Here is a 27,153-nt window from a genome sequence, read left to right as displayed (position 1 = left end):
TATTGTTTTTTAATAATGATAACTATGTTTTTTAATTTTTTTTAAATAATTGATAAGTTCGTATAACATCAGTTAAGTCACATTTTGGGTCCATAGTGTGGGATACAATATAAATACAAAACTAATATTTTTTTTTTGCAATGATTACAATTTTGCAAAGGCCATAGAAAAAGTTTTGAAACCACCGGTGTAGACGATAGATGTAAAAATATTAATAGATTATTATAGTATAGTAGGCAGACAGGTATGTATTTTTTTTTTAAGCTTGCTTGACAAAACTATTCTGGCAAATGTTGATATTACACAGTTTGATAATATATAAGTAGATACAATAATACATAGTTATTATCAACATCATAATATATGTATTTAGTACTGAGTGGCATAGGAAAATCGTAACCGTTGAGGTAGATATTAAAGAATCCGGGGACTGACCTTCTCGAGGTGCTGGTGATTGATGCGGTAGATGATCTCCATGTGGCGTGGCAAGATGGACTCCATCATGGAGACGGGCCAGCGTTCGAGGGCCTCGGGCAGCACTGTGTGGTTGGTGTAGGCGCATGTGCGCACAGTGAGGTCGAAGGCGACGTCCCACGCCAGGCCCTCCACATCCACCAGTACGCGCATCAGCTCCGCCACCGCCAGCGAAGGGTGCGTGTCGTTCAGCTGGATGGCCACTTTCTCCGGGAAGGTGGCGAATGACGTGCGGATGGCCTCGCGCGACCCAAACTTGGCCGACTTGAAGCGCCGGATTATGTCCTGCAATCATTCGATTGGATTCGATTCGATGGCGACAGACGACAGCAGTAAAGTGCAATCTTTCAAAGGATTTGATAACTCATCACATAGTAATTATCATTTCATTTGAATTAATGACGGTCAACAAAAACAATGGATACAATGCGACCGACGATTACCTGAAGGGTGGCGGCCACCATGAAGTACTCCTGCTTGAGGCGGAGCTCCTTGCCCTCGAAGAAGTTGTCATTGGGGTACAGCACCCGGGAGATGTTCTCCGCCTGGTTGCGGTCCAGCACCGCCTGGATGTAGTCTCCGTCGTTGACTGTAATCCCGAAGATTCATTTTATTCAATTTCAATTTAAACAAACAAATTCATAGGGAAGCGGTATATGAAGAAATTATTTCACTCGTTTTAAAAGGTGCTTAAAAAAAGATCACGAATTATTGTCGAAGATTGTCATCAACATGAAAAGAGCTCCAAAGGGTGGAATTAAAATTTGTTCACTCACAGAATTTGAGGTTGAAGTCGACAGGACTCTTGGCAGACCAGAGACGGAGCGTGTTCACTACATTGTTTCTGTATCCGGGAATGGGGCTGTCGTAGGGCATGGCGAACACCACCTGCAACACGCATGCACCATCATGTCATCCTCTCTCTGCGGAAACTCACAGATGCACTTTTCATCCAAATAAAGTGATGCCGTAATATTATCATTGGGTTGCCGATGATTACGGGATTTCTAAAAATGACATTCTACGGAAGAGGTTGGCAAATAGTAATCGATCGATCACAAGGATCTGGACAAGGATTAACCCCTCCGCAATACTCCGCTTTTTGATACGTCATTGCCTGTATGTCCAATAATGTGGTCATAATGTCATTGATTAGTCACATCGTACACCATACCACAGTACTGACACAGGTGGGTGACATTTTTATATGCAGTATTACATTATGCAATATTTAGGCGTGTTGTCATTTAAACTATATTTTATTCAATTCAATTCATTTCAATTCATTTCATTTATTTTACATATTGTGGACATTACAAATTATAAGTTTCAGACGCTCACAACATGACATTTAGAAACAACGAAATATTATTAAAACAATATTAGGTACATAACAAAAGAGATAGATCAGTATTAAGTTATTCCACAGTATAAATGTGTAAATACAAAAAATTATATAGGTACAAGGAAGTACACCGGATGAGTTAAGAAGACCCTATTTTAAGAATTTATAAAATAACGTCCACCTATACTCATCCTCACGTAGATGGAATATATCAACATCCGAAGCGATTTGGTTGAACAGAGTTATTGCCCACCAATGGCAGGTTAGTTCTGCTCCTCGGGAGAACAAACAACTGATGCTCCCGATTTCTAAGATAGTTATCAGGGAAACACAAGTCAATACTACCAAGAATGGCAGAGTTCTCATTCACACCACGTATAAGTCGAAAAAAATACGTGGCCAAATATTGATATCTTCTAGCACTTAAACTACAGTATGTAAGCATACCTAAGAGAAAGTCAGTTGGATAAAGCCACGGATAGTATCCATATAACCTCAAATAAAGGAGTCTCAAAAATTTCTTTTGAACTCGCTCCACTATAAGGTCATATTTCAACTAATGCGGGGCCCAAACAATCGACCCACTCTCAAGCCGGCTTCTCACTAAGGAATTATAAAGAATTTTTAATACAGTAACATCTGAAAAGACCCGGGAAGTACGCAAGACGAAGCCCAACATTTGTAGCGCCTTTTTACAAATGACAGCAATATGACCACTAAATGACAGCTTACTGTAAACGTAATGCCAAGATCCCTTACAGATGGTATTATTATTCAAGTGTTACTTGCAGTGCAAAATACCAAAAACCTCAGAACATAACAGAGTGGACTACATAACAGTTCAAGCCTATTTTAATCATTTTTGGTAAGTGCAGTTTGTTTTCATAAAAAAAATTTAAATTCCTTTTTGCTTCAGATGACTTCAGAAATTGTCACTTTTCGAAAACCTGTAGTTACCTATTTATCGGCAACATTAAATTTTTTTTTTAAATATTTACACACATAATTATTATGTATATTATAACAATAAGGCACCAATTGCATTAGTGAAACGCATCACAGAAATACTCAGCATGATACAATATTATAAATGAGGAGCAAACATTCAAAAAGTGATTTGTCACACATTTTGAAAAATGCCGTTTATTGTCAATTCTGATAGTCCATATTTAAATCTATGAAAGGAAACCAGAATCAGTGTTCAAAGAACCTTTTATCCTATAAAAAAATATAATGCCTTGATTTTCATTCAAATAGTGTTTTGCCCACAAGTTTCATGCAAATCGTGTTTTGTCCAAATTTCAAATCAAAAAATGAACCACTTCCGCGAATTTTGGATTATACAAAATACCAGGTTTAAAATTCTTTCCTTAAACAGTTTTATAATAAAAAAAACCATTTTGAGTACAATATGTTTTTCTTGATTATCTCAGCTCAACATCTGTGTGACAAATCACGTTTTGAATGTTTGCTCCTCAAATATGTGATCGAATCCAGAGCAATATAAAAATATATTAGTTAATACAATACTATCGACCGAGGGTGTGTATTTAAATTTCAATCAATTCCAGAAAAGTAAACAATGATACCAACGACAAGAAGACACGATGCGGTCTCTTTGATGATTTCAATTTGAATAATGACACCCGAATAATTAAAAAGAGTAAAGACACACCTGGGTGTCCACCCATTTCTTTCCTTCTGGAGTGTCCTGAACACGGCCGTAAAAGTTGACGGGCAGCATGAACTCTGGCCGCGCCTTCTCCCACGGGTTGCCGTAGCGCAGCCAATCGTCCGGCTCCTCCGTCTGCTCGCCATTCTGGATCTTTTGAGCAAAGATTCCGTACTCGTACCGGATTCCTGAAAGCGATAAGACACTTTAAGTTGCCCATCGATATCGACCCTCCCACCGCATTATTCTGTATAGAAATTACATTACTATGAGAACATGCAAATATTAGTTGAAAAATTGATATTAATATTTTAATGCGACAGGAAGGGTGAGGGAAGAGGGAAAGCAGATTCGTACCGTAGCCGTAGGCGGCCATGCCGAGGGTGGCCATGGAATCAAGGAAGCAGGCGGCGAGACGGCCGAGGCCCCCGTTGCCCAGACCCGCGTCCTCTTCCAGGCTCTCCAGCTCCTCGATGTCCAGCCCCAACTGGTACAGCGCCTCATCGCACGAACCCTGGATGCCCAGGTTCACCATCGTGTTCTGCAGGGACCGCCCCATGTAGTACTCCAGCGACAGGTAGTAGACGCGCTGCAACCATTCGTTAAACGCATAAAATACAAACTGGATTTAATGAGAAAATAGTCGATATGTATTTAAAATAACTAATAATAAATAGACAGTAATACAATATTTGATCTCAACGGTTTCGGTTTGTCAGAAAACAGAGCGAGCATCATTACATCGACTGTACCTTGATTTCGCGTAAGATCTATATGTCATTCATCGTATATTTTCATTGCGCTTCGCCTTCGAAAGATAAGTAACAAGAGTCAAAATGAACTAAATTTAGGAAATAAATAAAATGCTTAATACAGAGAAAGAATTCATTAATTGATTAGGTATAATATTGCTTTCCGATTCATTCTGTTATTCACATGAATCCGGCCACCCCTCCGGATGACATCGATATTGCGACAAGCTTTAATACAAAATCATACCCGCTGACGTCAGTCACAGTTCAAAACCGCACACAATAGAGTATAATGATCTGATTCAAATGATAAAAAACATTGCAGATTTTCAAAGTAGCCGGTCGGTCGTTGAGTTGTTTGCGGTTCACGAATAGGCGAAGGTCGCTGGTGGAAAACAACGGAGACCGACGAGGTCAGCGGCAGAATAATATTATTCACTGACCCTCGCTCTATTATGACTCGCTAGACAAAAAAATTAAACACCGCTCGGCCACAGATAGCGAACAGGACAGCTTATAAAAATTATATCATAATCGGCTTGCTAGCCTTTTATTGACAATATAGATAAACAATATTTATATTTTTAATAGCTCCCGTTACTGTATGACATAATTTTTCTACAACCGATAAGGGGCATTTCATATAGTCATCCGGTTGAATCGTAGAATAACCAGTGCATTCATTATTAAGGCACATACATAGAGCAACCTCTGGAATGCGGTAAAGGACAACAGACTAACGGTCCATCTCATACTTCTAATGGAGTCAGTGTATGAGGAAAGTTCAGCTGCGGTTAGATAATTTTGATGATGCAATTTCCGAAACCTTTATTGTTCTATTCTAAAAAGAAGACTGCATATTAGCCCTAGATTGCTGGAGAGATTTCTAAAATATGCAAAAAATTTACGACCTCCAATATGCAGATGATACTATGATAATTACAACTAGCGTTAGGCCAAACATTAATGAATCTGATTGTCTGTCAATCAAACTCACAAACTCACTAGAGACCAGTAGACTACACCGTGAGTGAGCCATTTCATATAACTCGGCCCGAGCTTCAATGTCTCTGGTGAAGAGTTATGATATCCGAGAGCACCGAGTCGTCTCACAGTGATATTATAAGAAAACCACAAAAAAAGACTGGAATACTGATATTTTGAATGGTGTTGAAATCTGGACTCCCATAGGAAACCGATAGGGAGATAATCAACGCGTCGGAGATGCGATGCCGGTGGAGAACGTTTCGCATTCCATTAACAGCTAGCCACACAAATGTTTCTATACCGGAAGAGCTCGGCATCGATGAACGTCTTTCGGACACCTGGAGGAGATACGTTCTCCAATTCTTCAGTCAAACGGTGAGAAGAGGTCGCGAGGGAGTCGTCCTTAATCCTTCCGGACGAACATTCAGCGACATCAAGATAGTGACTGAATAAACATTGGGGATTGATTGTTGAAAATGATGTGATTGTGATGTAGGCAAAGGATATCATGAAGAGAAAGCGGAAAAATTTCAAACTGACTAAACTATTTTGTGTGATTGACATCTCAGCCTTGATTGTCTTTCAATCTATTATGTTGTTATAATATTGGTATCTATTCTGCTAGAAATATTATTAATAGGTTAATAGGTATTGAACATAGGAAAATATAATTATTGTTTAATTCAAATTGCCTTCGATTGAAATAGGATTATTTGTAAACAACCATGTTTAGTTCGATGATTGGATACATTTACCTACTTAACTTGCCTTGGATTTGTTTAGATAACAATTATAATACACAATATTATCATTAAACCCAATACTTAGCCGACTGAACTTTGATAATAGATAATAAATGTGATATTTTGCAAGATTAGGTTGGTTGGATAGAAAGGTCGTCAATTTAACTCATGAATTAATTTAGTTAGCATTTACTCGGTAGAATTCTATGTTCATAAAGACATTAACATTACAGTCTGATTGTCAATTTATTGAAAATACAAATTGTTGCACTTCAGGTAATTTGAGAATGTCACTTTAAAAAAAAAATTGGAAACCGTGGCTTCAGTGTTTCATTGTTTCGAAGAAATGAAGCACTGTATTGATATCCGCTCGGTTTCTCTGTTTCGTTTTATTGCTGAGATGGTCGAAAAAGTCTCGTCACATGAATAGGTAGTCCAAAAGTCTACTTAATAACCAAAAATATTTGTATTTTATGTCTGGATACCACAGCGGCATCAAAACACATGATTTGTTTATCCTGTCATGTAGTGACTCTTATGAGGGTAGACACCCAATTTTTATTGAATATTTATTGCTAAGTTTACCACCCCATTTTTATTTGTAATCAACGCTACTTTATTCGATGTATTGTGTGTCTAACATTCTATAGTATTATTAACCATTTAATAATAAGCGAATCTAATTTTATTTCTAATATTATTATATGTTTCATTTCACCCATAATAAATTCATGTGAAAATCAACATATTACTTTTAGGGCATTTTATTGTATTATTTCTACCCCATCGAAATCAATAGATCGATTTTGATATTTTATTGTATTAATCAACCCCAATGTAATCCCCTAACCTGACACTTGTGATATCTAACATACACGTGTTTAACCGCGTCACTGATACTTACAAGTGTAATTATTATATAAACAGAGTAACCCCTCTTATTAGTGACATTCATTCTTGATATTTAATTTAAACACCATCTGATCTCTGAGTCTGTACTCCTGTATTTCATACGTTATAATTGTGCACTCACTTTAGTGATGAATAAAATATAAGTTAATCTTCAAAAGCCTTTGATTGATCTACCTACCACTCCTGTTGCTAAGATAACCACATAACAATCCTCATTCTAAACAATAAATTGCGCATCGATTGACATCTTCCGTGAAGGGTTTACTTTTATGAATCAGGATTTGCTTGGAATTTTTGGCAATTGCATTTTAAAATAGGAGACAACTATTTGCAGATCGACGGTCGGGAAACATCGGTCTAGCGCATAAGCCGCCGGGTTCGATTCCCGGTGAGATTGTTATAATTACGGTTAGTAATTAAAGTAGTAGGTACCTACTTTGATTTAATAAACAAAAACCGATTGCCAATAGTAACTTGATTTGGAAGAGCGCTGATGAGCAGGTATTATAAAAAGGCAATAGTTAAAATTTGTCATAATTACTATGTCACTTAGTAGCATAGTGGACAATGCGCGGACGGAGCGTAAACCCAAGAGATGCAGGTTCGATTCCTACCGGGTGTCTTACTTTTTTCAAAAGGATTTTTCTATTGGTTATAATTAGGGCCCGGATTTATATGCTAGTGCATGTTTTGTTAGGGTGTATGCAGAGCTATGAGAGTTGCACAGAAATCCGTTTTGAAAGACGCAGAATCCAAAAATAAATTTTTATTGTGCATATAAATGCATATTTGAGACGTAAGAGCATATTTGAGACATTAGTGCATATTTCATAAATAAATCCATATTTTAGAGATTTTGAATGTATAATTTAGTTTTTTAAAAATATTTTATCGAAATATAACTAAGTTAGGAAGGAAGATAGTTTAGATGCACTTGCATTTTTAATGCCATCTCCGAGCTGTGGATTTATCAGTGGAAGAGTGAAGTCAACTCGGGCACTATTATTTAAAGTTTGCCCAAGTGGAGGTTGAGAGGTAGTTTTCCGCATATAAACAAAATACTGACAGATACCTATGCGGAAAAATTTAATGCCAGAGCATAATATTGAAATAAAATAATGTATTTTTTTTCGGGCAAAAAACAGAAAATAGTATTTAGGAATAGTTAAGTGTGTCGTTTTTGTTTTTTAAGTTATGTTTGGTTTACATTGCATTTATTATTCAATTATTTGTAGGTACTTGTGAAAAAACTATTTTGAAAATTGTAATTGATTAAGTTTATATTCTTTGTTTGTGTTTTTTGTTCTGATATCGTATTATGTTGAAAAATTATTAACTAATTATTCGATTTGTCAGTAATATTGGGTAAAGTGGGTATTTACAATTTTTTCCCACAAAAAATGTCAATTTTAAACTGCATATTTCTTCGGTTTTAGTGCATATTTTATTGATTTTAAGTGCATACGTGCATATAACCATGTTTTTCGTTGCATACAAATCCGGGCCCTAGTTATAATATATTTTCTCAGAAGTGTTTTTCAAAATTATGTATGTTCGTTATAATTATATTTATGCGGTTTTCTCTGGGTGTTTATGTGATCGTTTCACTTCTACTACTACACTGTGCCTGTCGTAGTGTTGAAAAGTATATGTATAATATTAAGTACATAAATATTTTTATCATGTTATTAATGTTGCCGGAGGAGTTCAGAAATCGGGAGGTATATTTCTATCAATGAGCGAGATCGGGATTTTGAAATAAATTAAGTGCCATCACCTATCTACATATTAGATATGCCATTAACCCAATAAACACCGGGTACACTTAGTAGCACAGTGGTACGCGAATTTCTATGAAAAAATAAAACCTCACAAACATTATCTTTTTTGGTATAATCATAAAGACTTGGTATTTCACCATAATTCTGAGAGACGGCAGTGTGCGTACAATATATTAAATTATTTAAAACAATTAACCAGGGCTAGTATAATGAGTGTAAACTACGGCATGTATACACGTTAATTTTCTATGACCAACCTTGTGTGCGTGGAATTGTAGAGTGCGTAAACACGCTTGTGGCATACATCCGGGTATATGCAATTTTATAAAGAATCTATGTTGCTTTTAATCAGGTGCTTGAGCCAGACGATAATATACCTATATTTTTCAATGATTGTATTGGTAATTTTTACTAGAGTGATTCCATACACATTAATTTACCCAGGGCTTTTTTTTTTAAAAACAAAGGTGCCGGAACTCACTTCTTGCCAAACTTCTTACGTACTAAAGAAAATTATATTCAAATATCATTTAAAGCAACGAAGTAACAAATACAAATAAACAACTAAGAATCTAGAACTCAACATTTCATGTAAAATATATTATTACCACAGAATACCTATTTTTGTAAATGCTGTTGTTTGAGAATAAAGCCGTATTTTGGTCATTTAAAATAATTCTTTTGTCAACACCAACACCTACCATGTCCGATCCTAATAAGGTCATATGGGCCTCCACAGCATGGAGGTTTGTATTAACACATTTTGTTTTTTACGAGAAACGGATGAACTTATAAGGTCCATACTCTGACTCATACACAAATTGAAAAACAATGTGTACTTGCCATGCCCAGGATTCGAACCTGGGACCCACGACGCTATAGTCCGACGCTTACACCCACATTATACTTTTAATTTTATTAAAAAATAACACAAGTATATTTTTTGTTAAATTTTATATTCTATTTCTATATTTGTCAAGAAACCGAAGAACGGTCTTTAGCGTCGTTCTAGCTTTGAATCCTGGGTCTGGCAAATGCACATATTGTTTTTCAATTTGTGTTTGGAGTTTGAGAATGGAGCTAAACAGTCGAACGAGTTGCTAACATTAATTTCTCGTTAAAAAAATGTGTTAACATACAAGCTCCACTCTGCGGAGGCCCATATGATCCACTCAGGATCGAACACGGTGAAGTAAGGAAGTGAGTATGTATTCTATAATGGTTTAATATTTTATTAGGTGATTATTTAAGGTCTGTTCTTTCGCATTCAATGAAAATGATTTTCTAACAGCGCACGATTCTTCATCTCTGATCTGTAGGCAATTGGAAACAGGACACACTAATTTCAAGGCGGACGGTAAACTCATATTCCATTGTCGAATCCAATTTTATAGTATAAATTGAAGAAGTAAATTATAATTAGGGAGCTGATTTATATGCAACAAAAAACATGATTATAATATGCATGCACATATGCGCTTAAAATCATTTAAATATGCAGTTCAAAATCAACATTTTTTATGGAGAAAAAAATCGTAAATACCCACTTCACTCAATATTACTGATAAAAAATCGAATCCAACAATTTTTATAATAGTTTGTTTACAAGTACAAATAATTGAATAAGAAATGCAATGTACACTAAACACAACTTTAAAAACAAAAAGGACACATTTAACTATTCCTTAATACTATTTGCTATTTTTTTGTCAGAAAAAGTAAGTTACAGTATTTTTTTCAATATTGTGCTCTGGCATTATTAAATTTTTCCACATATCCGTCAGTATTTTGTTTATATGCGGAAAAAGACCTCTCAACGTCCACAGAGGTGATTACGCAAAATTTAAATAAAAGTGCCCGGGTTTTCTGATAAATCCACAGCGCGGGGAAGCCGTTAAAAAATGCAAGTGCATCTAAACTATCTACCTACCTAATTTAGTTATATTTGGATGAAATAATAAAAAAAAAAATTATAAATGCAAAAGTCCTAAAATACGCAATCATGTCTCAAATATGCATTTATATTTCAAAACAGATTTCTGTGCAACTCTCATACCTGTGCATACACCCTAACAAAACATGCACTAGCATATAAATCCGGGCCCTAATTATAATCTGTCGACTGAACAATTGTAACCAAAGTCTTTTCGGGATCGGGAGAATGCAGGTATCTCACGAAGCCTCACTCTGCTACGTGTGATAGATCGACCAGTGAAATTTCCACGCCACACTGGCGTAAGTAATGTATATATGTAAATTTAAATAAGATGCTTCATATTTGGGCTGCTATCATGTTATCACGGTCTGCCCAGAACCATCCAATTAAATATAAATATGTGCACCATTGCCGGTACATAGACCGCACTTATAATTAATGCATCGTACACGCGTGATTACACTCATGATAATTTCCAGCACATGGCACATGTCAAAATGAGTGCGGGACAAAACAATATTATTAAAAATCAATCCGCGATAATGAATTCACACTCACTGGGGCCGCGATTGACGAGTGTCATCTGTACATTGATTTTTCTAGTGTCTTCGGGGGTGGGTAAATTAAATACCTAGTACCTTATGCCCGCCGACTGAGTATAATATGTTGACTCGATTATCCATAAAACTGATTAGAATTGAAATGAATGAGGGTGTGTGACTTTATATAAATATAAATGGAGCAGACGTGCAAAACTGAAATAGAACCGCAGCCAATTAATAGTCAGTCTAATAATTACCGATCGACACCGTCAAACACCGGTGGTTATATTTTTATTTCACCATTTTTATGGTTAACTTTTGATACAAATCATTGACCATTACTTGAGTTTGCATTAAATAAAACATTTCAAGAGTTGCAACATTTTTACTCGGCAGTATATCATGATAATTTATAAAATGAGTTATCATTCGGCATCGACTAACTTATTGACCGTATAAATGTTGTGCTAAATGCTAAAATGTAGTGACAAACTCATTTTAAAATGAATTTAATTCATCAATGTAAACTTTTCTATAAGAAGATTTACAAGAGTGTATTTTTCAGTGAGTTTTCTCGCTCGATGAGGCCGCGTTCGACAGGCCCACGTATAAATTTCGCGAGTTATCTCGTCCCTCTTTGAACTCAAGTTACTAACCACTGCGATTGATTTGCATAATCTAAAAAATTAAACATACGGTGACATTTGTTTGAATAATTATAAAATACTAAGCCACAAATTAATGATGTTACAGCGATTTTAGTAAGAGGTTCGCTCTACATTCAACGTGTGTCGTTAAAAATCTGCGGCCTGTCAGACACTGCCATGGTTATATCGCGAGGCATAGAAAAGGTTAAGGCAGATTCAAGTAAATGACAGTACTAATTATTATTTTTTATTTAAGTAAGTTCATCAACATACGTAGTACTTGACTATTTTTAATTAACCTCCGATTGAACTGTCTTTTGCCCTTATACAGTAAAAACAAATTAACCTACCCACAAAATATTATAATGTGTAAAAAATATAATCTTAATTAAACTTGTCAAAGGTATCACCGGGTGTCTTATGATGATCGTAATTAGATGTTTAAAACTATAGCAGAAATCATTCTCAAGAGTCCCAAGATGGGGTTGAAATTTTAATCACCGATGCCTGATGCCTACTCGGCAGACGTATCTCAAAATGCAGGGTTATAAATTTGTTCTTATTATATTCTATTTTAAGAATATTTTTAAAATAAAAAATTGGCTAGGCAGTCCGTTTCATATTATTGCAAACATTGATTAATATCAATCGAGCTTTGCGAACCGTCGCTCGAGGGAGACGGTCGAGTTCGTTTATAAAGTTTTCGTTAGGAAAACTAACAAGCCGTCGATCAGTTCGCTTCCTGGAAATAATAGAAACGCAGCTGCAACAACAGGTTGAACGAAATAATAAACTCACTTTGGGATCCTTCTCATAATAATACTGCTGCGTCCTGATCCAGCGGGAGACGAGATGGTCCTTGACGGTGTGCGCCAGAGCGAAATAGTAGTCCCGAGGGGTCGCGACATTCCTGTCCTTCACCAGGGTGTAGTGGAGATGCCTGTTGAAAGTTTTCTTCACCTCTGTCACATTCTCGACGGCGACTATTCCCCGCACGCTGATTTGTTTACGTTTCTCGTGGTCGATCTGAACGCTGGTCATTTTAGGGCAGAGATGACAGCGAAGATAATCAAAATAATGCAACTCTTTCCGACTTCTTCGAGGAAAATATAGTTGCGAACTGAACTGGCCGGCAGCGGTCGAATCCAATCGACTACTCGCGACTGGCTTATACACTTACTTAAATATCGCGGTCACCTTCTGTGAAGGTCATCGAATAAACTTGGGCGCAACTTGCAAGGGTGACAGCTGATCGGTGCTGCCATTGCGCCCCTCCATTATTCCTTCATTTTTAAATCGGGAAAAATTACTAGTTTACATAGTCAAATTTATTATACGATACAACTTTGAATCAAGGAATTCGAAGATCTACTTCAAACATTATTTTCTTTATTTTATAAGAAATGGTCGACAAATTAAAAAAATAGGATGTTAGAAATTCTTTCTAATTTTAAAGTTTACTATTATTTCTGCCGAAGTAGGGACAAAGGTACTAGTGATAGGTACTTATTTGTAATCAACATAAGTACCCACCTTAATTATTATTTTGTTTGCTTACTGTACATTCATTATTATTAGGTGATTATCATTTCATGTTAAACACTGGCACTTATTTTTTTTATTTAAAGGGCACTAGATCAAAGAGGCCGGACGGTGCAGTACCTATTCAATCTCTTCGCACCAAATCCATCACCGACTCAGAGTCAAGAATCAGTCTTCATTTCTCTAGCAGAAGATTTAGGTATTATAATTATGTCCTTTTTAAATTCTCATGTACGCCAACTTTGTGCGGGCTACCTTGCACCCGACAAAATAATCTACCCATCTATGTGCTTAAAAATATAAGTCAGCATTCACAAAGGCAATTTTTGGTTTTATGCATCAGGTGAATAATTAATATATTGTGTTTGGGTAATGGGTATTCTGTTTTCGAATGGGTAATTGAATGGCTTCTGTCGTCTTTTTAAAAGGTTCCATACCTTGCAGCGGGATAGCGGTTGTTGATATTAAATAATGCATACGTTTAAGCATAAACTTGTAAACATACAACACCAGCTTTACTTTTCTTTAAGTACTTTCACAATTTTTAATACTCACTTGAATGTCAGGAATATTTGGCAACTTTTGAAAGACGTTTTTTGCAATTTATTTTTATTGCAGAATATAATATCCAATATCTGTTTCCTTATGAGGGTGATCGACTCATTTTTTTCTTACATACAAGAATATAAACTCCTCAGTGTAATGTGCTCTCTTATCCACTGTAAAACCTCGATTATCCAGATTTCATTATGATCATCAGAAAAGGGGAGATGAGTTGAAATTTTCACAGAACCTTGTGAGAATTTTTTTATTTAGAAAGTAGGTTATTTTTTTCAATCAACTAAACTGTCCTCATCCCCGATCAGTCTGGATAATCAAACTTTTGCTATATCCTGGCAGGCATTTGGAATGTATCAGAGGTTGCTTTATGAGGTTTGGCTAAGAATAAATATATCAAAATCGGGAGGTCTAAGAGAAGGAGTTACAAATAATCATTACAAAAAAGGATGGCGTTGAAGCCACGTGTAGAATTGTTGATCCAGTTGGATCAATTAGGATTTGAGACTAGAATCTTTCATTTTGGAGCAGCGCGCTGGATATCCATTCAATACTAAATGCTCTTTTAACATTTACTCAGAATTAAGAAACTTTTAAACTTAACAGACTCGGAGAAAAGAAACGAAATAAGTACGAGAATATAATATCAACCACTAGAATGTAATGAGCGGTAGGAGAAATAATACTTTGAAGTTGGTCGATTATTGCAGCCTTTCCATAATATTTGATATGGAACACAAACTCTGTTCTGTGTCTAAGACAAAAACGTTATTCCAGTTTTCCAGTTGTACGGACAATATATTTTTTGCGCATCGTAGACAAGTAGGTCGGTGGATAAAGGGGCCAATTAAAGGAAGAGCAGTGAGTCCCGGTTCAATCCTGCAGCTTTTTTTTTTTTTTTTTAATAGTGAATAAAATTCAATTTCAAGTTCTTTCAGTATGACTGTTTGAATATGACTTTTGGTTACTCATAGCCTACCTCCGTCAAACAGGCACTCTTCATCACTGACGATGGTAACATGAAATCTTAATATTGCAGCACAAAACTCACCAATATTTTTTTTTTATAAAATAACTTACTGTTCTCATGAGATGAATACAAAGCCATAACTCACATTTTCATATAAACGGAGTTCGGTCGAGAGGGGTTTTGTCTCGTTTAGTTTTATACTACCTACAGCTTAAATAGGTACCAACAATATTAATGTTAGGCATGAGTTAGTAACTTTTTTTAAACTTAGCTAAAAGATAGCTGTTGGCAACCTTCTCTTAGAAGGTTAATTAGGCTCTTTTTCCTTCATATAATTATTTTTACATATTTTCACAATGCACGGCGGTATATTTTTAGTTTCTCCTAGTTTTTTTTTTTAAATTGGAGGCAGTGGCAATAACCGTTGAGCGTGACATCAGCGACTGGCGGATTGGAAGTGACTAACAGCGACCATGGTGGACATGTGCGCCTAGTATGCTAAAACATTACTGAAATAAAATCGGCTGTGCTGTGAATTCCACTGAAAAAAATGTTCTTTGATTTACACCACCACCGACTGTAGTGGGTGTAGTCGTTCTTTTCGCCGAATGTTTATCGTCGATTTTTGGTTTTTTTATTGAGGTTCCAAAATATTAATTGAAAATGGACAAAAAAAAGTATTATTGCATTTAACTTATACACAAACCTACTCAACACAGCCTAATTTCTCGTTTATCGTCCTTTTGTCTATTGCACTCGGTGTACCTACACCATGGCCCCCACATCCTGAAATGGGCCCTCAGGCTAGGATATTTGGTGGGCCCCCTACCTACCGCTAAGATTAAAGGCAGTGTGAAACACTACATTAACGTTTTTCAAATTGTGTTTTAGTTCAAATTAAGGGTATCTGCTTATACAGTGAATTATTGGCGATTTTTAATACATCTACTTTAATAATGGAGCTGTCGAGTATCGACACATAATAATCAGAAAATATATTGCACAATCATATAATTTAAAATGTTCATGGCCACGAAATATAATAGCAGGCGACTTTTTTTATTATTAAAGCTAATTTATGATGTGTTTATCTCACTTCTCTGGTCAACCCGACACGCTGGGCCCCCAGGCTTGAGCCCTGTCAGCCCTCCCCAGCCATGACCTACACCACTCCGGAATTCGGGTGGACACCGAGAATTTTTTGACAGATCGATTAGGGATTGCGTTTCTAAAAAAACCGACATTAGTGTTTCGAAATTTTTGTTAGAAATTAAAACATCATTTTTTTGCCGTGTTTTTATTTGTCTAAGCCCAAGGTATAGTTAATTGCCTTTCAATTTCAATGTTTAAAATCATTCTGATAATTTTCATGTTTGGGGGGTGCCAGGGCCCCTTGGCCCCCCCCTGGGTGCGCCACTGTCCAGACTAGTTATCCACAATTAATCTGGAAAATCGAGGTTCTACTGTAGTGTGGAATTAAGAAATAACAAATACTTCATTCTGTCTTTATATTAAATTAAAATATCAGGTACCACGACGTGAGGAGTTAAATTGTGAAGCCTATGTAACTTTTTTACAGAAAGTTATTTGAAGAGTGGATAGGTATAAACGAGTATATCTCTATATATATAAAAATCTCGTGTCACGATGTTTGTGGTCGAACTCCTCCGAAATGGCTCGACCGATTTTTATGAATTTTTGTATGTATATTTGTTAGGTATGAGAATAGGTCAACAAGTATATTTCATACCGCTAGGTGATTAGGGTATCTCTATCCAGAAAATTTTTCTTTTATTTTTTTGACAATTTTTTTTTTGTATTTTTTTTATATTTTGCATAAAAAAATACCTATAACCCCAAAATTTCACCTTCCTACCCCCACCCTCCCATTTTTAATCGCGATTTTATTATTTTTGTATGAACAAATTTAACCGTCGTTCGTATTTCAAACAGAACGAAATTATTTATGTTGTCGAATGACAGATGGCGCTACGTCCGAGAAGAATTCAAGAGAAGCGTCGCGTCATTTTGACATTTCATTCGGCATATCACAACGCAGTGCGTGCAAAATTTTGTATGATTTATTTTAATTTATCTATTTTTATGTGCGTGTATTACAGTACACAATGCCAGCAAGACGCAAAGGGGGCCATTTGGGCCATCGAACGAATAAAGCAACAAACATGCGAAATAGTAGAGTAGAAAGAACAGACGAACAAATCCAACAAGATAACAGAAACGTGCGTGTAAGCATGTCGCGATTGCGTGCATCTCAATCACAAGAGGCACGAGCTGAACGAAATCAACAACGACAATTGGAACGGAGCCAAGCGCGCCGGTTCGTAGTTAACACACGCAGAGCAAATGACCGACAACGCCAACAAGTACATCGAACATTTACATCCGCTTCGTTCCTTCGTCTCGCATTCGACTACGAGCCAGATATTGAATATTCCGCTCATCCGAAAGTGCTGATTGGTGTTATGGACAAAGCATGTCCCCATTGTCATGCGCTCAAATTCAAACATGAGTCAGCCGGGATGTGTTGCGCATCAGGAAAAGTGCAACTACCAGAAATTGAGATACCACCAGAACCATTGAACGGCTTGCTCATCGGCACGGTTCCAGATTCAAACCTGTTCCTGAAGTCCATTTGCACATTCAATTCATGCTTCCAAATGACTTCGTCCGGAGCAACAGAAATAGTTCACAATACTGCGGCAAATGGTCAACAATTCCATTATATATTCAAAATCAAAGGCCAAGTATACCACAAAGTAGGCTAATTGCTGCCAATGCCAAACGAACCACATACATTTTTACAAATCTACTTCATGGGTGCGGCGGTGAGGACATCAATCATGTGGATGCACGTTGCGGCTACAATAGCCTCAATTCGCATAATGCCAGGCGCATTGTCGGCGAACTGGACGCCCTGTTGAATGAGCACAATGAATTACTTATTGAAATTCTTCAAAACACACATGCACGAATTGCAAAGTGACAATCACGCTATTGTCATCAATCCTGATAAAACACCAGCTGGAGAGCACGTATGTCGATTCAATGCGACTGTTGTTGACGACATTGCTGGAATAATGGTTGGCGACCGCACATCAACGCGAGAAATCGTGATTCGAAGAAGAAACAATAATCTGGAGTTCATCGCTGACAAACACCGTTCATAGGACGCTCTCCAATATCCGCTAATTTTCTGGAAGGGACAAGACGGATATTGCATAAACAGTAAACAACGAGATCCTGTCACAGGTAATTCATTCATTATGAACAGCATTACTCATTTTGAATTGAGAAAATGAATGGTTGATGTTTTTTTGTTTTTATCGGCGGTCATCGTCTACAGCGCTCTATTCCTCTTTCTGCCATAGATCCCATCCCCACACACTTACGATACATTCTTTATTTTTTATTTAACAACCAAATATTCTCCAACCGAAATAATTTATATGGCAGAACAACGTTTGCCGGGTCAGCTAGTATTATAATATAATTATTAGTCTGCGGAGGCCCACATGCACTGCAACAGGTGATAGCAATAAATTCTGGAATGTTTTTAGAAGTTTGAATCGGTTGCTGTAGAAAACACTTCAAACACTAAAATTCCATGAGTTGACAGCACCGAATACATTGTTTATAAATAAAAAAGAAAATGGCTGTCTGCCACTGTTATCTTGCTTTGGCTACACCTGCACACTGATACATGTTGGCTTTTCTTTGAAATTGATGTACATACAATATATCGTAATTGCCCTCACCACACTTCATTTATGTCATTACTTACGCATTACGCAAAAAACAGAATGTGTCTGGTATGTGAGACTGATGAGAGGCATAGGATCGTCTCAGGGCCCAAACTTGCTACAAATGAATCTGCAATGCAAAATGATTCAAATTCGTAGGCAATTCAATCATTATTGAATCGTTAACATTGGAAACCTACATCCGGCCGAGTCTGCTTCTGCGCGTGTAGAATGTAGATTTTTCTTTAATGTGTTTCTTGATGTTTGTAACGGCAGGTCGACGCGTGTCGGAAGTAATAAATTCACAGTGTTAAGGTATAAAGCATAATAGTATGTTTTTTTATTAAACTTGTCATACAAGAAGGCAAACAATAATATATGTAAATATTGATGTAAAATTTTAACACATGGTTTAAAAATATGAAACGATTTTGACATCAAACTTAAATAAAAATTTACACAGTATTTACATCCGAGACGCCAGATTGAGAGGGTTTCACAAGCATATTATTACGTATCTATAATTAAAACAATAAATATAATTCGTCAACGATAAGAAAACACGACGATCGCCCGAGAGCGGATCGCATTCATGCGCTCCCCCCTCCAACGTAAAGCTAACACTATCAATTATCAATTTACAGTAACATTATTAAGTAAAGCTTCGACTAGGGTCAAGCGTCCGCGGGCACCGCGGACCAGAGAGGAAAAACACAACGACGTCACACGTCCCTCTAATCGACGAAGCTCTCTCGGCGTTCGCCTTTTATGAATGTATGCATTCAAAGCGCTGCGTGTTAATTAACAATAATTATAAAATTATTACCGACAGATATTTGACAAATATAAAAATTGCACGATGCGAGTTAACAGACTGTAAATATAATTCTTAAATATGCTCCGCGACTGTGGCGGACGTCGATTCGATCGACAGATAAATATAAATTTGAACGGCAGCGGGTGCGGGGAATGTTCCCTTCCCGGAGCGCCCGCGTCGACCCCCGTTTCTCGTCGTACGGCGGACCGCTCGGGATCATCTGAGTACAAAACGGTTACAAAAACTGACCGGTGAGCGATGCTCGGTTTGATGAAATGAACACTGTGCAATAAAAAAACACGAGTAGATAAAATTTTAGTTTATTTTAAATTAAGTCATGTTTGTTGTTGTTCACATAGTGAGCGGAAGGGAGGCGCTCCGGGCTCGATCGGTCGCGGCGGTGAAGCCCGAACGACCCGCGGGAAGGTCATTTTCAGTTTCAGTTTCTTAACTATTACTTTAATATATGATTAAACAATCTAAATTTGTCACACGACGGTATCACACCTCAGAACGGTGTTCACATTCGTTCAGATAATTGAAGCAGTCAGACCGCGATTCGCTCCGCCCCTGCCCCTAAGGAATGCCCACGTCTCCTTCTTACTTGTCCTTCTCGCTTTCTCCTTTCTTTCCGATGGGGATGGCCGCTTTCACTCTGAAATGAGAAAAATGGAATAATCATTAGTGGCAACTCACAACAGGCAATATATGCCCGCACCGCTCTCTGCTTTTCAACATTGTTACTTTTCCATCCGTATTGACAATTACTCAAATTATGGCCATCGTCATTAAGTAGGTCTCTATAATATGAATGAGTACTGAAAAACAAGAATCTTGCAATCCAATGTGCGAGGTGCTGGCCTTTTATCTGTGGGCTCCGAATTCGATCCCGGTGAGGTCACAATATATTCATGTCATTTCCTTAAATTCTTGGCGTTTGTGATTATTTCACTTCTATTACTACACTACTGTGGTCTCATGGTCTACTTCTACTATATTAATTAATGATATATACATTATACATTATTAAAAATGCAGCAGCAGTTGATGGAAACAGGCTGATTATGATAAAATATAGTAATTTATGATTATAAGTATTTAGTATTATTATATAAATATTATTTGGCAATATCTAATAATTTCTTACAGTAAGATGGGGTGAAAATACATATATAGGGATAAAAGGATAAGAAGGAAAATTACCATTTATTTTTCGCTCAAAAGCAGAACATATCCGCCAACAAACTGGTTAAGAAGGAATGATCGTTAGCCATTCATTTCAATTCAAACGGGTCAAAGAATGCACTCTGAAAAAACCACTATGATTGTTGCTAGATGTGTGATTCCAAACTGTCCCCATAGTTTCAGAAACACGGGTAGTCGGGCGCCATTCCACTGAGGCGCTTAAATGGTTAGATACTTATTTCATTTAGTTAAAGGTAGAGCTATTTTTGTAAATAACTTATCATTATAAAATATTATTTTTGAATGATTTCAGCTAGGTATAGAATGTTTTATGGTTAATTTCCAAAAATGTACTTTTTCTAAATGTAAACAAAGCGAAGAAAAAAGAATAAAATTGTTACTAACTTATTTGTTATCTCCTGGAACTTGGCACTGACGACCTCCAAGTTGGCATCGATCTGCGCTTTGTTGCTCTCGTACACTTTGGGCAACGTGAACAGGGCGACGTATGCTATAAACAAAACGACATTTTCAATTTGCATGAAAATTAATCGATAGAATATTCCTAACAATTGGAGGAATATAGAAAAATATTATATGTACAGGTATTTCTAACAATTTAACTGACCAATTTAGGTAAAATCTTAAGATAATATGTATATATTTATTGAAATACAGTCGAACTTGGTCATTACGAGGAAGATGGAACCGACTGAATTTGCACGTTATAAGTGTTACTTGTTTATCAGAGAATAGGTATTTTTAAATGAGCGGTCACATAACACAAAAAGTCGCAATTCAAACAAAAATACACAATTAGAATTTTCCCCCGAAACAAGCACGGCTTCATAAACTACAAAAGAAGTTGTTTATTGTAATGAACGTTGGTAGGTACCTAGTGACTTCACAAATCTTGGATTTTTTCATGCAATTTCAACCATATGCGTGTATACTTTTTCAATGTTGTCGGCGAAAACACCAATTAGGTAGGCACTTAAGACACTTAACTAGTGTCATAAACATAATCCGATTCTGGCGGCATCCTGTCCGGTCGGATTTCATTGCTTAGGGTCGAAATATTTTTAAACGATTGACACATTAACAGTTTTAAGAAAATTTTTGATCATATTTTAGCTTGGTATAACCGATAAGTAGCTCGTTATAAAAGTGAATAAATGTATAGAGAAAATCATAAACTAAAATGTCAACGAATGTTTTCTCGTTACATCCGAGATCTCGATATATCCATGATCGTAATAACCGAGCTCGACTGTATTTGTTTTTATTCCTTCTCAGGCTTACAAATAATGTGTAAAATTATCCCTCCCTCTATCATTGTCAATGAGGGCGGGTGAGCGAACCCAAACGGGTATAATATGTTATGTTATCTGCGGCACGCTCTCAATTACTCCATGTTGGACTCTGTCACAGAGCAAAGATAAACTGGTGCATTTCGACTACGCTCGATTAATTGAACGAAAGCTTTACGTACCGATAATTATAAGAGTCATTCCGTTGAACCAAGCGCCCAAGTATGTGAGGCACCATAACATCACTCCGAACTTCAGAGAGTCTATTAGATCTTCCACTAAGAATAATCTGGAAAACATAAAAGAAATACATTAGAAGAACGTCAGCGGCAAAGACAATTATTCGCTCGACCCAGGAAGGAAGTTCCGGCGGAGGGGAGCGGAGATGTCTCTCGGAGGCGGTGAAAACCAGCATCGGATGGATCATTTTGATGTGCGATTGAATGTTAACATGTCAATATTGACAGTCTGGTCGAGTTCAATACGGGAACGACTCAAAAAATCTTTTAAGAAAATAGCATTGTAATTGCCATAATCTTATATATAATATCAAAAAAAAGTTTTTTGATTCATTTGTTATTAATAATACAATTTAACAATGCTCAATGAAGTTGTACAGTTTAATAGGCGTGTAGAGATAATTTTATAATATTAATATATTATGTAAGACAGAGTTATTCAATTTGTTGACATATTCGATAAATTATTGACTTGTTTGTTCATTGAAGTATAATCTCTTATCGAATAGCATAATAAATTCAATACTAAAAGTGAGCCAAAAGGCTATAAGGGTATAGCTGATAATAAAATGTGGGTCAAGAGAATGGCTATCGGCAGACTTTTAATTATGGCCCTCCAGAAGAACTAATCCATGTCTGAACATTACACATATTGCGTGTTCAAAGTTTAACGAAGGCATCGATTACGACGTCGACGGTGGCACACTGCGACAGACGATGCCTTCTTCTACAGATATTAGAAGTTTTCGATCATATCTATACAGGTGATAGATTGGCATTTTGAATCGAGACAGAGTGGAAAATATTGTACTATTAGAATATATTGTGCAGGCGGGCGACAGAAAATTGTATATTTGTGTTTTATTAAATTATTTTGAGACCGTAGGTGAAATTCAGCAAATATAATACATATTTTAGGATCTCAACAATGATTGATGTTTCTGTCTTCCGATGTCTGTAAGAGTGCAACTGTAACTGTAACCGTAAGGCATTTGATGAATTCGCAATCACATATTATTTGTTAACTTTTCCATCACACGCTGTAGAATCTTCCCTCTTTTCTCTTTTCAAAGGTTCGGAGAATAAATCCGACTTATTAATTGAACCGGCGTTTATGTGGGAGAAATTTATAATCGTTTTAAAAAAATATATTTTTGTTAATCATACTTTAATTAAGTTATTTACGTTGACAGCAGTTTTCGGATGTCAAAACCACCGATTGGATATCGAACAGCCGTCAATGTAAATGACTCGATAAAAAACAATTAACAAAGTTTCAAAGCTGTAACAGATCTGTAGGCGTTCAGTTTTATCAAAACGAAATCTGATGCAAAAAAATAAATATAGGAACTGAAAAGCGGTTACCTGCGTAATTCACTGACGGAGGCGTTGAGGTGGGCGGTGGCCAGCGTCGCCACATTTTGAGCTCGCTCCTGTGACACTGATAAGTCCGTCTCCAGCAGCTCTCTGATAACACAATGATGGTTTTAATGGTGACATATTATATATATATATTGGAGACTGTCGCTGACCATACTGCGACTGTTTATTTTTTAAAGTGAATTTTTTTAGGATGCCGTTAATATATGCAAATTGATAAAATGGGTTTCCATTTTCTTGACATCCATTAGAAGAATTTAATTATCTCTTTTTTGTGTATCACGGGGTTCACTGCAAAAAGTCATTGTCTAACACGATTTTAGAATAACCTAACCTAACCTAACCTACGGCATACATATTATATGTGCTTATTATCATAATATGCGAATTAATATTGTATTATTACTAAATTAATTAATACTTTCGATATTCTGTTGAATCAATCATTGTAAACAAACATAATATTACACCATTATATTTTATTAAAATTACTAAGTACAGAAAAGTATTTTCAGTTTAAACTAAAACTTAAAAAATTCACAGAGTTGATTATATTTCTTATGCATTCAGTTATGCTTTTACTGTTTACCATTAATATAAAATAAAGAGGCACCGCACTTACATATTATCAAGATTCAAGATGTAATATACAAAATTATAATATAATGTAATATCTGGCACAGTCTGACGGAAAAAGACTCACTTGAAGGGGTGTCCTTCGGAGGTCTTTTGCACAGCCTGCAGCACGGAGCTGTAGATGCGGAAGACGGTGGTCCCCAGCAGAAGGAGGAGAGAGGCGTACGCCAGGACGCTGATGAGGGAGCAACACGCCAGGGCCAGCAGCAGCAGCAGGCCTCCGCCTAGTGCCGCGCCTGACTTGGCCGGCGATCGCCAGTACACCAGGCTCTCCACTGCAAACGGTGAAAGTTATTCAGTTTCAAGAATTGTTTTACAATTGAATTGGAGTAGAAAGACAGGATATTATTTTTTCCAGCATGTCCATAGATATGCTTTTCACAACAAAAAGCATGTCTTCAGTAGACAATAATTTTGACGTCATTGACTTATTTGTTTAGATTTTATATGCCTGTACAAAGTGTACGGCTCGTTATCGTATCGCCTCCACCATGACTGTGATCATCATCATGTGACATCCATCGATGGATTCGAAGATACCGCGCAGCACGTTCCTTTCGAATCAGCCCGACACCCTTTCCAGGTTTTCGAGCCACAAATGACAACCGGTCTTATTAGTTTTATTGTAATAATATAGTACTGGTGGGTGGCAATTAAGATAGAAACGCGGTTCATCTGCGGCGTTCTTACGTATACCTACTAAGTAAAAGACCGACATCTCATTCAGGCTCAAATCCATCTGTATCATAGTGGACGATAGTCAAAAAATAAGATATTATATTAGTCGTAGATGTAGCGTATAAACAGATAAAAGAATGCATATTTTCAGAGATTGACCACGCCCGTCTTCCCTAATTATTTTCAGAATATAGTTATCGGAATATTCATGTATAATAAGTAGCTCAACGGTTGTTATTTTTGGTAACATTAAAGTATTTTACTAACACTGAGTTAATCAATTAATTAATAAATTAAAACATTTATTCATGTTTAGAACTAAACTAAAAGATATTTACATACTACCTAACTTATTCTGAATACAGTACCTATAATAATGGTACCTGCACAGTTACATCTTTGTTTATCTGATTTCCCAAGAATAGTTCCAGCTGAATCAGGATAGTTTATTAGGTAATTGTTATAATAATAGTGCTACATACCCACCTATCATGTTATAATTTTTATAAGATATACTTGAAAATCGTAATGAATAAAAGCTATTACAACGTGTCAATGCGGCATGGCATGGTATTACTATCATAGGATCACGATGAAAAAGCTACCAAGCGGAAATAACAAGAACCGGTCGCGGGGGTGCGGGGCGGCACCAGCTGGCCGAAGCCGATGACGTGCCGCGGCGGTGTCGCCACGCGTCGCAGTGTTGCCAACCGCACTATAATTATAGTATTTGTACTATAATTTTGGTGCGCGTACTATGTACGATATAAAACCGGTATAGTACGTCTAAAATACTATAATTTTGAATATCGGATAAAATATGTAAAAAGACTAAAAAGTACTAAATATTCGATATTTTCCTACTATAATTTCGCAATACAGGATTTGCAGAACTTGGAAAAAAAATTGCTCGAAAACCGTACAAAAATCCCTTGACTTTGGTTTAAAATGAAATTTCGTGAATTCTTCGGCAAGCATTTATGGTCGGAAAAGGTACCTACTATACCTAAATAAAAAGGGGTCTGAGTTTCTCGAATTCTCCCTTATTTTTTTTCTGAGGAACAAAAAACCTATAAATTTTCAACAGATGACAACGCGTACTATATTTTTTCCCCAAATACTATAATTTTTGAGGCTCTGTACTATAATTCCACTTAAAGATGGCAACATTGGCGGCCGCTCGATTCGCCTCCACGTCGCACGTCGCACACCTTATCGCCGATTTCGCGGCATCAACAAGCGAGATTGTGTTTTAACGATCTTATTAAACTGAATAAACTCACATTACACTTTTGTATCGATGGATAACAATTATGCGGCGAAGATGTGAGCGTCCCGAATCAGTCGACTCGCAGATATCCACGGCGATTATTTACGATTCAAACAAAACAGGTAAGTACAGTGACCGAGGCGGTCTATTCAGGTGGGAATCCGCCGATTCAAAGACAAGTAGGACACAAACTCACAGAATCGAGGTAAACTTAACATACTTAGATAATTGTCAATTATTATTGAACGAAAACCGTTGGCAGTTAGAAGTAAAAATAAAATGAATATAAATGTGAATGATGTTCACCTGGGCCGCGGCTCGGCAGGCCGCGTGCGCTATCGCTGCGATTCAGACGGCGGACCATGGCGATGGAGAATTGACAGTCGACTGACGACCGCCTTCGGTCGGCGGAGCGAGGGGACCGCGGGCGGCGGACTTCGGAACGACTTTACTTCGAATGCAGATCAGCACTTTCTTTCGCGAGTCCGCATAATTTAAACGAGAACCCGACTCCGAAAAGCAATGTCGGATGCGCACACTGAACCGACTGCATTATTTTTATTATCCGACCTCGTCGGGCAACCGAGCGATCGGCGACAATGTCACGACTCAACGCCGGTGACATCCCATGGGAATAGGCACGTGAGGTGAAGGTGAAGGTCTGAACTACATGGGCGGCAAATAGAGGAAGAATGCGAAACCAGAGCTGTTAGAACTCCATTTTTTATTGAAGGTTCGGTTCCAGTAAAAAAAATCAAATGATGTACAGCAGGCATGGCCAACTCGCGGCCCAATTTCAGTTTTCAGCTTTCAATATTTTGCATTTTTTGTATTCATACAATGCAAAAAAATCGTAAGTTTACCACATTTATATTATATTTTGTGAAATTAGAACTTTCTTGTTGTGCTACGTGCTATTATTTGCGAGCGTGCGTATCCCGGCTTCACAAACTCAGGACTCAATAGTGACCGTAAAGATTTTTTTAAATATTCTAATGAAGTCACAAAATTAATTA

General features: G+C 36.9%; 2 protein-coding genes across 6 annotated transcripts in view; both read right to left on the bottom strand.

Moving 5' to 3' along the window:
- The window catches only part of Glyp (glycogen phosphorylase), a 31,288-nt gene extending 18,332 nt beyond the window's left edge, over positions 1-12,956 (bottom strand). The window contains exons 1-6 of the mRNA XM_085957773.1: positions 12,590-12,956; positions 3,849-4,080; positions 3,495-3,679; positions 1,251-1,362; positions 918-1,063; positions 436-759 (exon numbers count right to left, since the gene is read on the bottom strand). Coding sequence (XP_085813899.1) covers positions 436-759; positions 918-1,063; positions 1,251-1,362; positions 3,495-3,679; positions 3,849-4,080; positions 12,590-12,832 — 1,242 coding nt within the window. The 5' untranslated portion in view covers positions 12,833-12,956. The remainder of the gene's footprint in view (positions 1-435; positions 760-917; positions 1,064-1,250; positions 1,363-3,494; positions 3,680-3,848; positions 4,081-12,589) is intronic.
- Positions 12,957-18,932: 5,976 nt separating this feature from the next.
- Positions 18,933-27,153, bottom strand: part of Rtnl1 (reticulon) — a 46,148-nt gene continuing 37,927 nt past the window's right edge. For 3 of the 5 annotated variants that reach the window (XM_085957731.1, XM_085957747.1, XM_085957754.1), the window contains 5 exons: positions 24,257-24,464; positions 23,539-23,640; positions 22,117-22,223; positions 21,030-21,135; positions 18,933-20,094 (listed from right to left, as the gene is read on the bottom strand). In XM_085957731.1, coding sequence (XP_085813857.1) covers positions 20,040-20,094; positions 21,030-21,135; positions 22,117-22,223; positions 23,539-23,640; positions 24,257-24,464 — 578 coding nt within the window. In that variant the 3' untranslated portion in view covers positions 18,933-20,039. Of the gene's footprint in view, positions 20,095-21,029; positions 21,136-22,116; positions 22,224-23,538; positions 23,641-24,256; positions 24,465-25,353; positions 25,557-26,443; positions 26,527-27,153 lie in introns of those variants that run through there. The other 2 variants (XM_085957740.1, XM_085957762.1) reach the window with 2 other exon arrangements.

This window comes from Rhyacophila brunnea, unplaced genomic scaffold (genome assembly GCF_057557595.1).
Source record: "Rhyacophila brunnea isolate RB1 unplaced genomic scaffold, BYU_Rbru_1.0 scaffold_11, whole genome shotgun sequence".
Taxonomy (NCBI): domain Eukaryota; kingdom Metazoa; phylum Arthropoda; class Insecta; order Trichoptera; family Rhyacophilidae; genus Rhyacophila; species Rhyacophila brunnea.
Note: the sequence above shows the minus strand (reverse complement) of the source record. Positions and strands in the feature narration are given on the sequence as shown.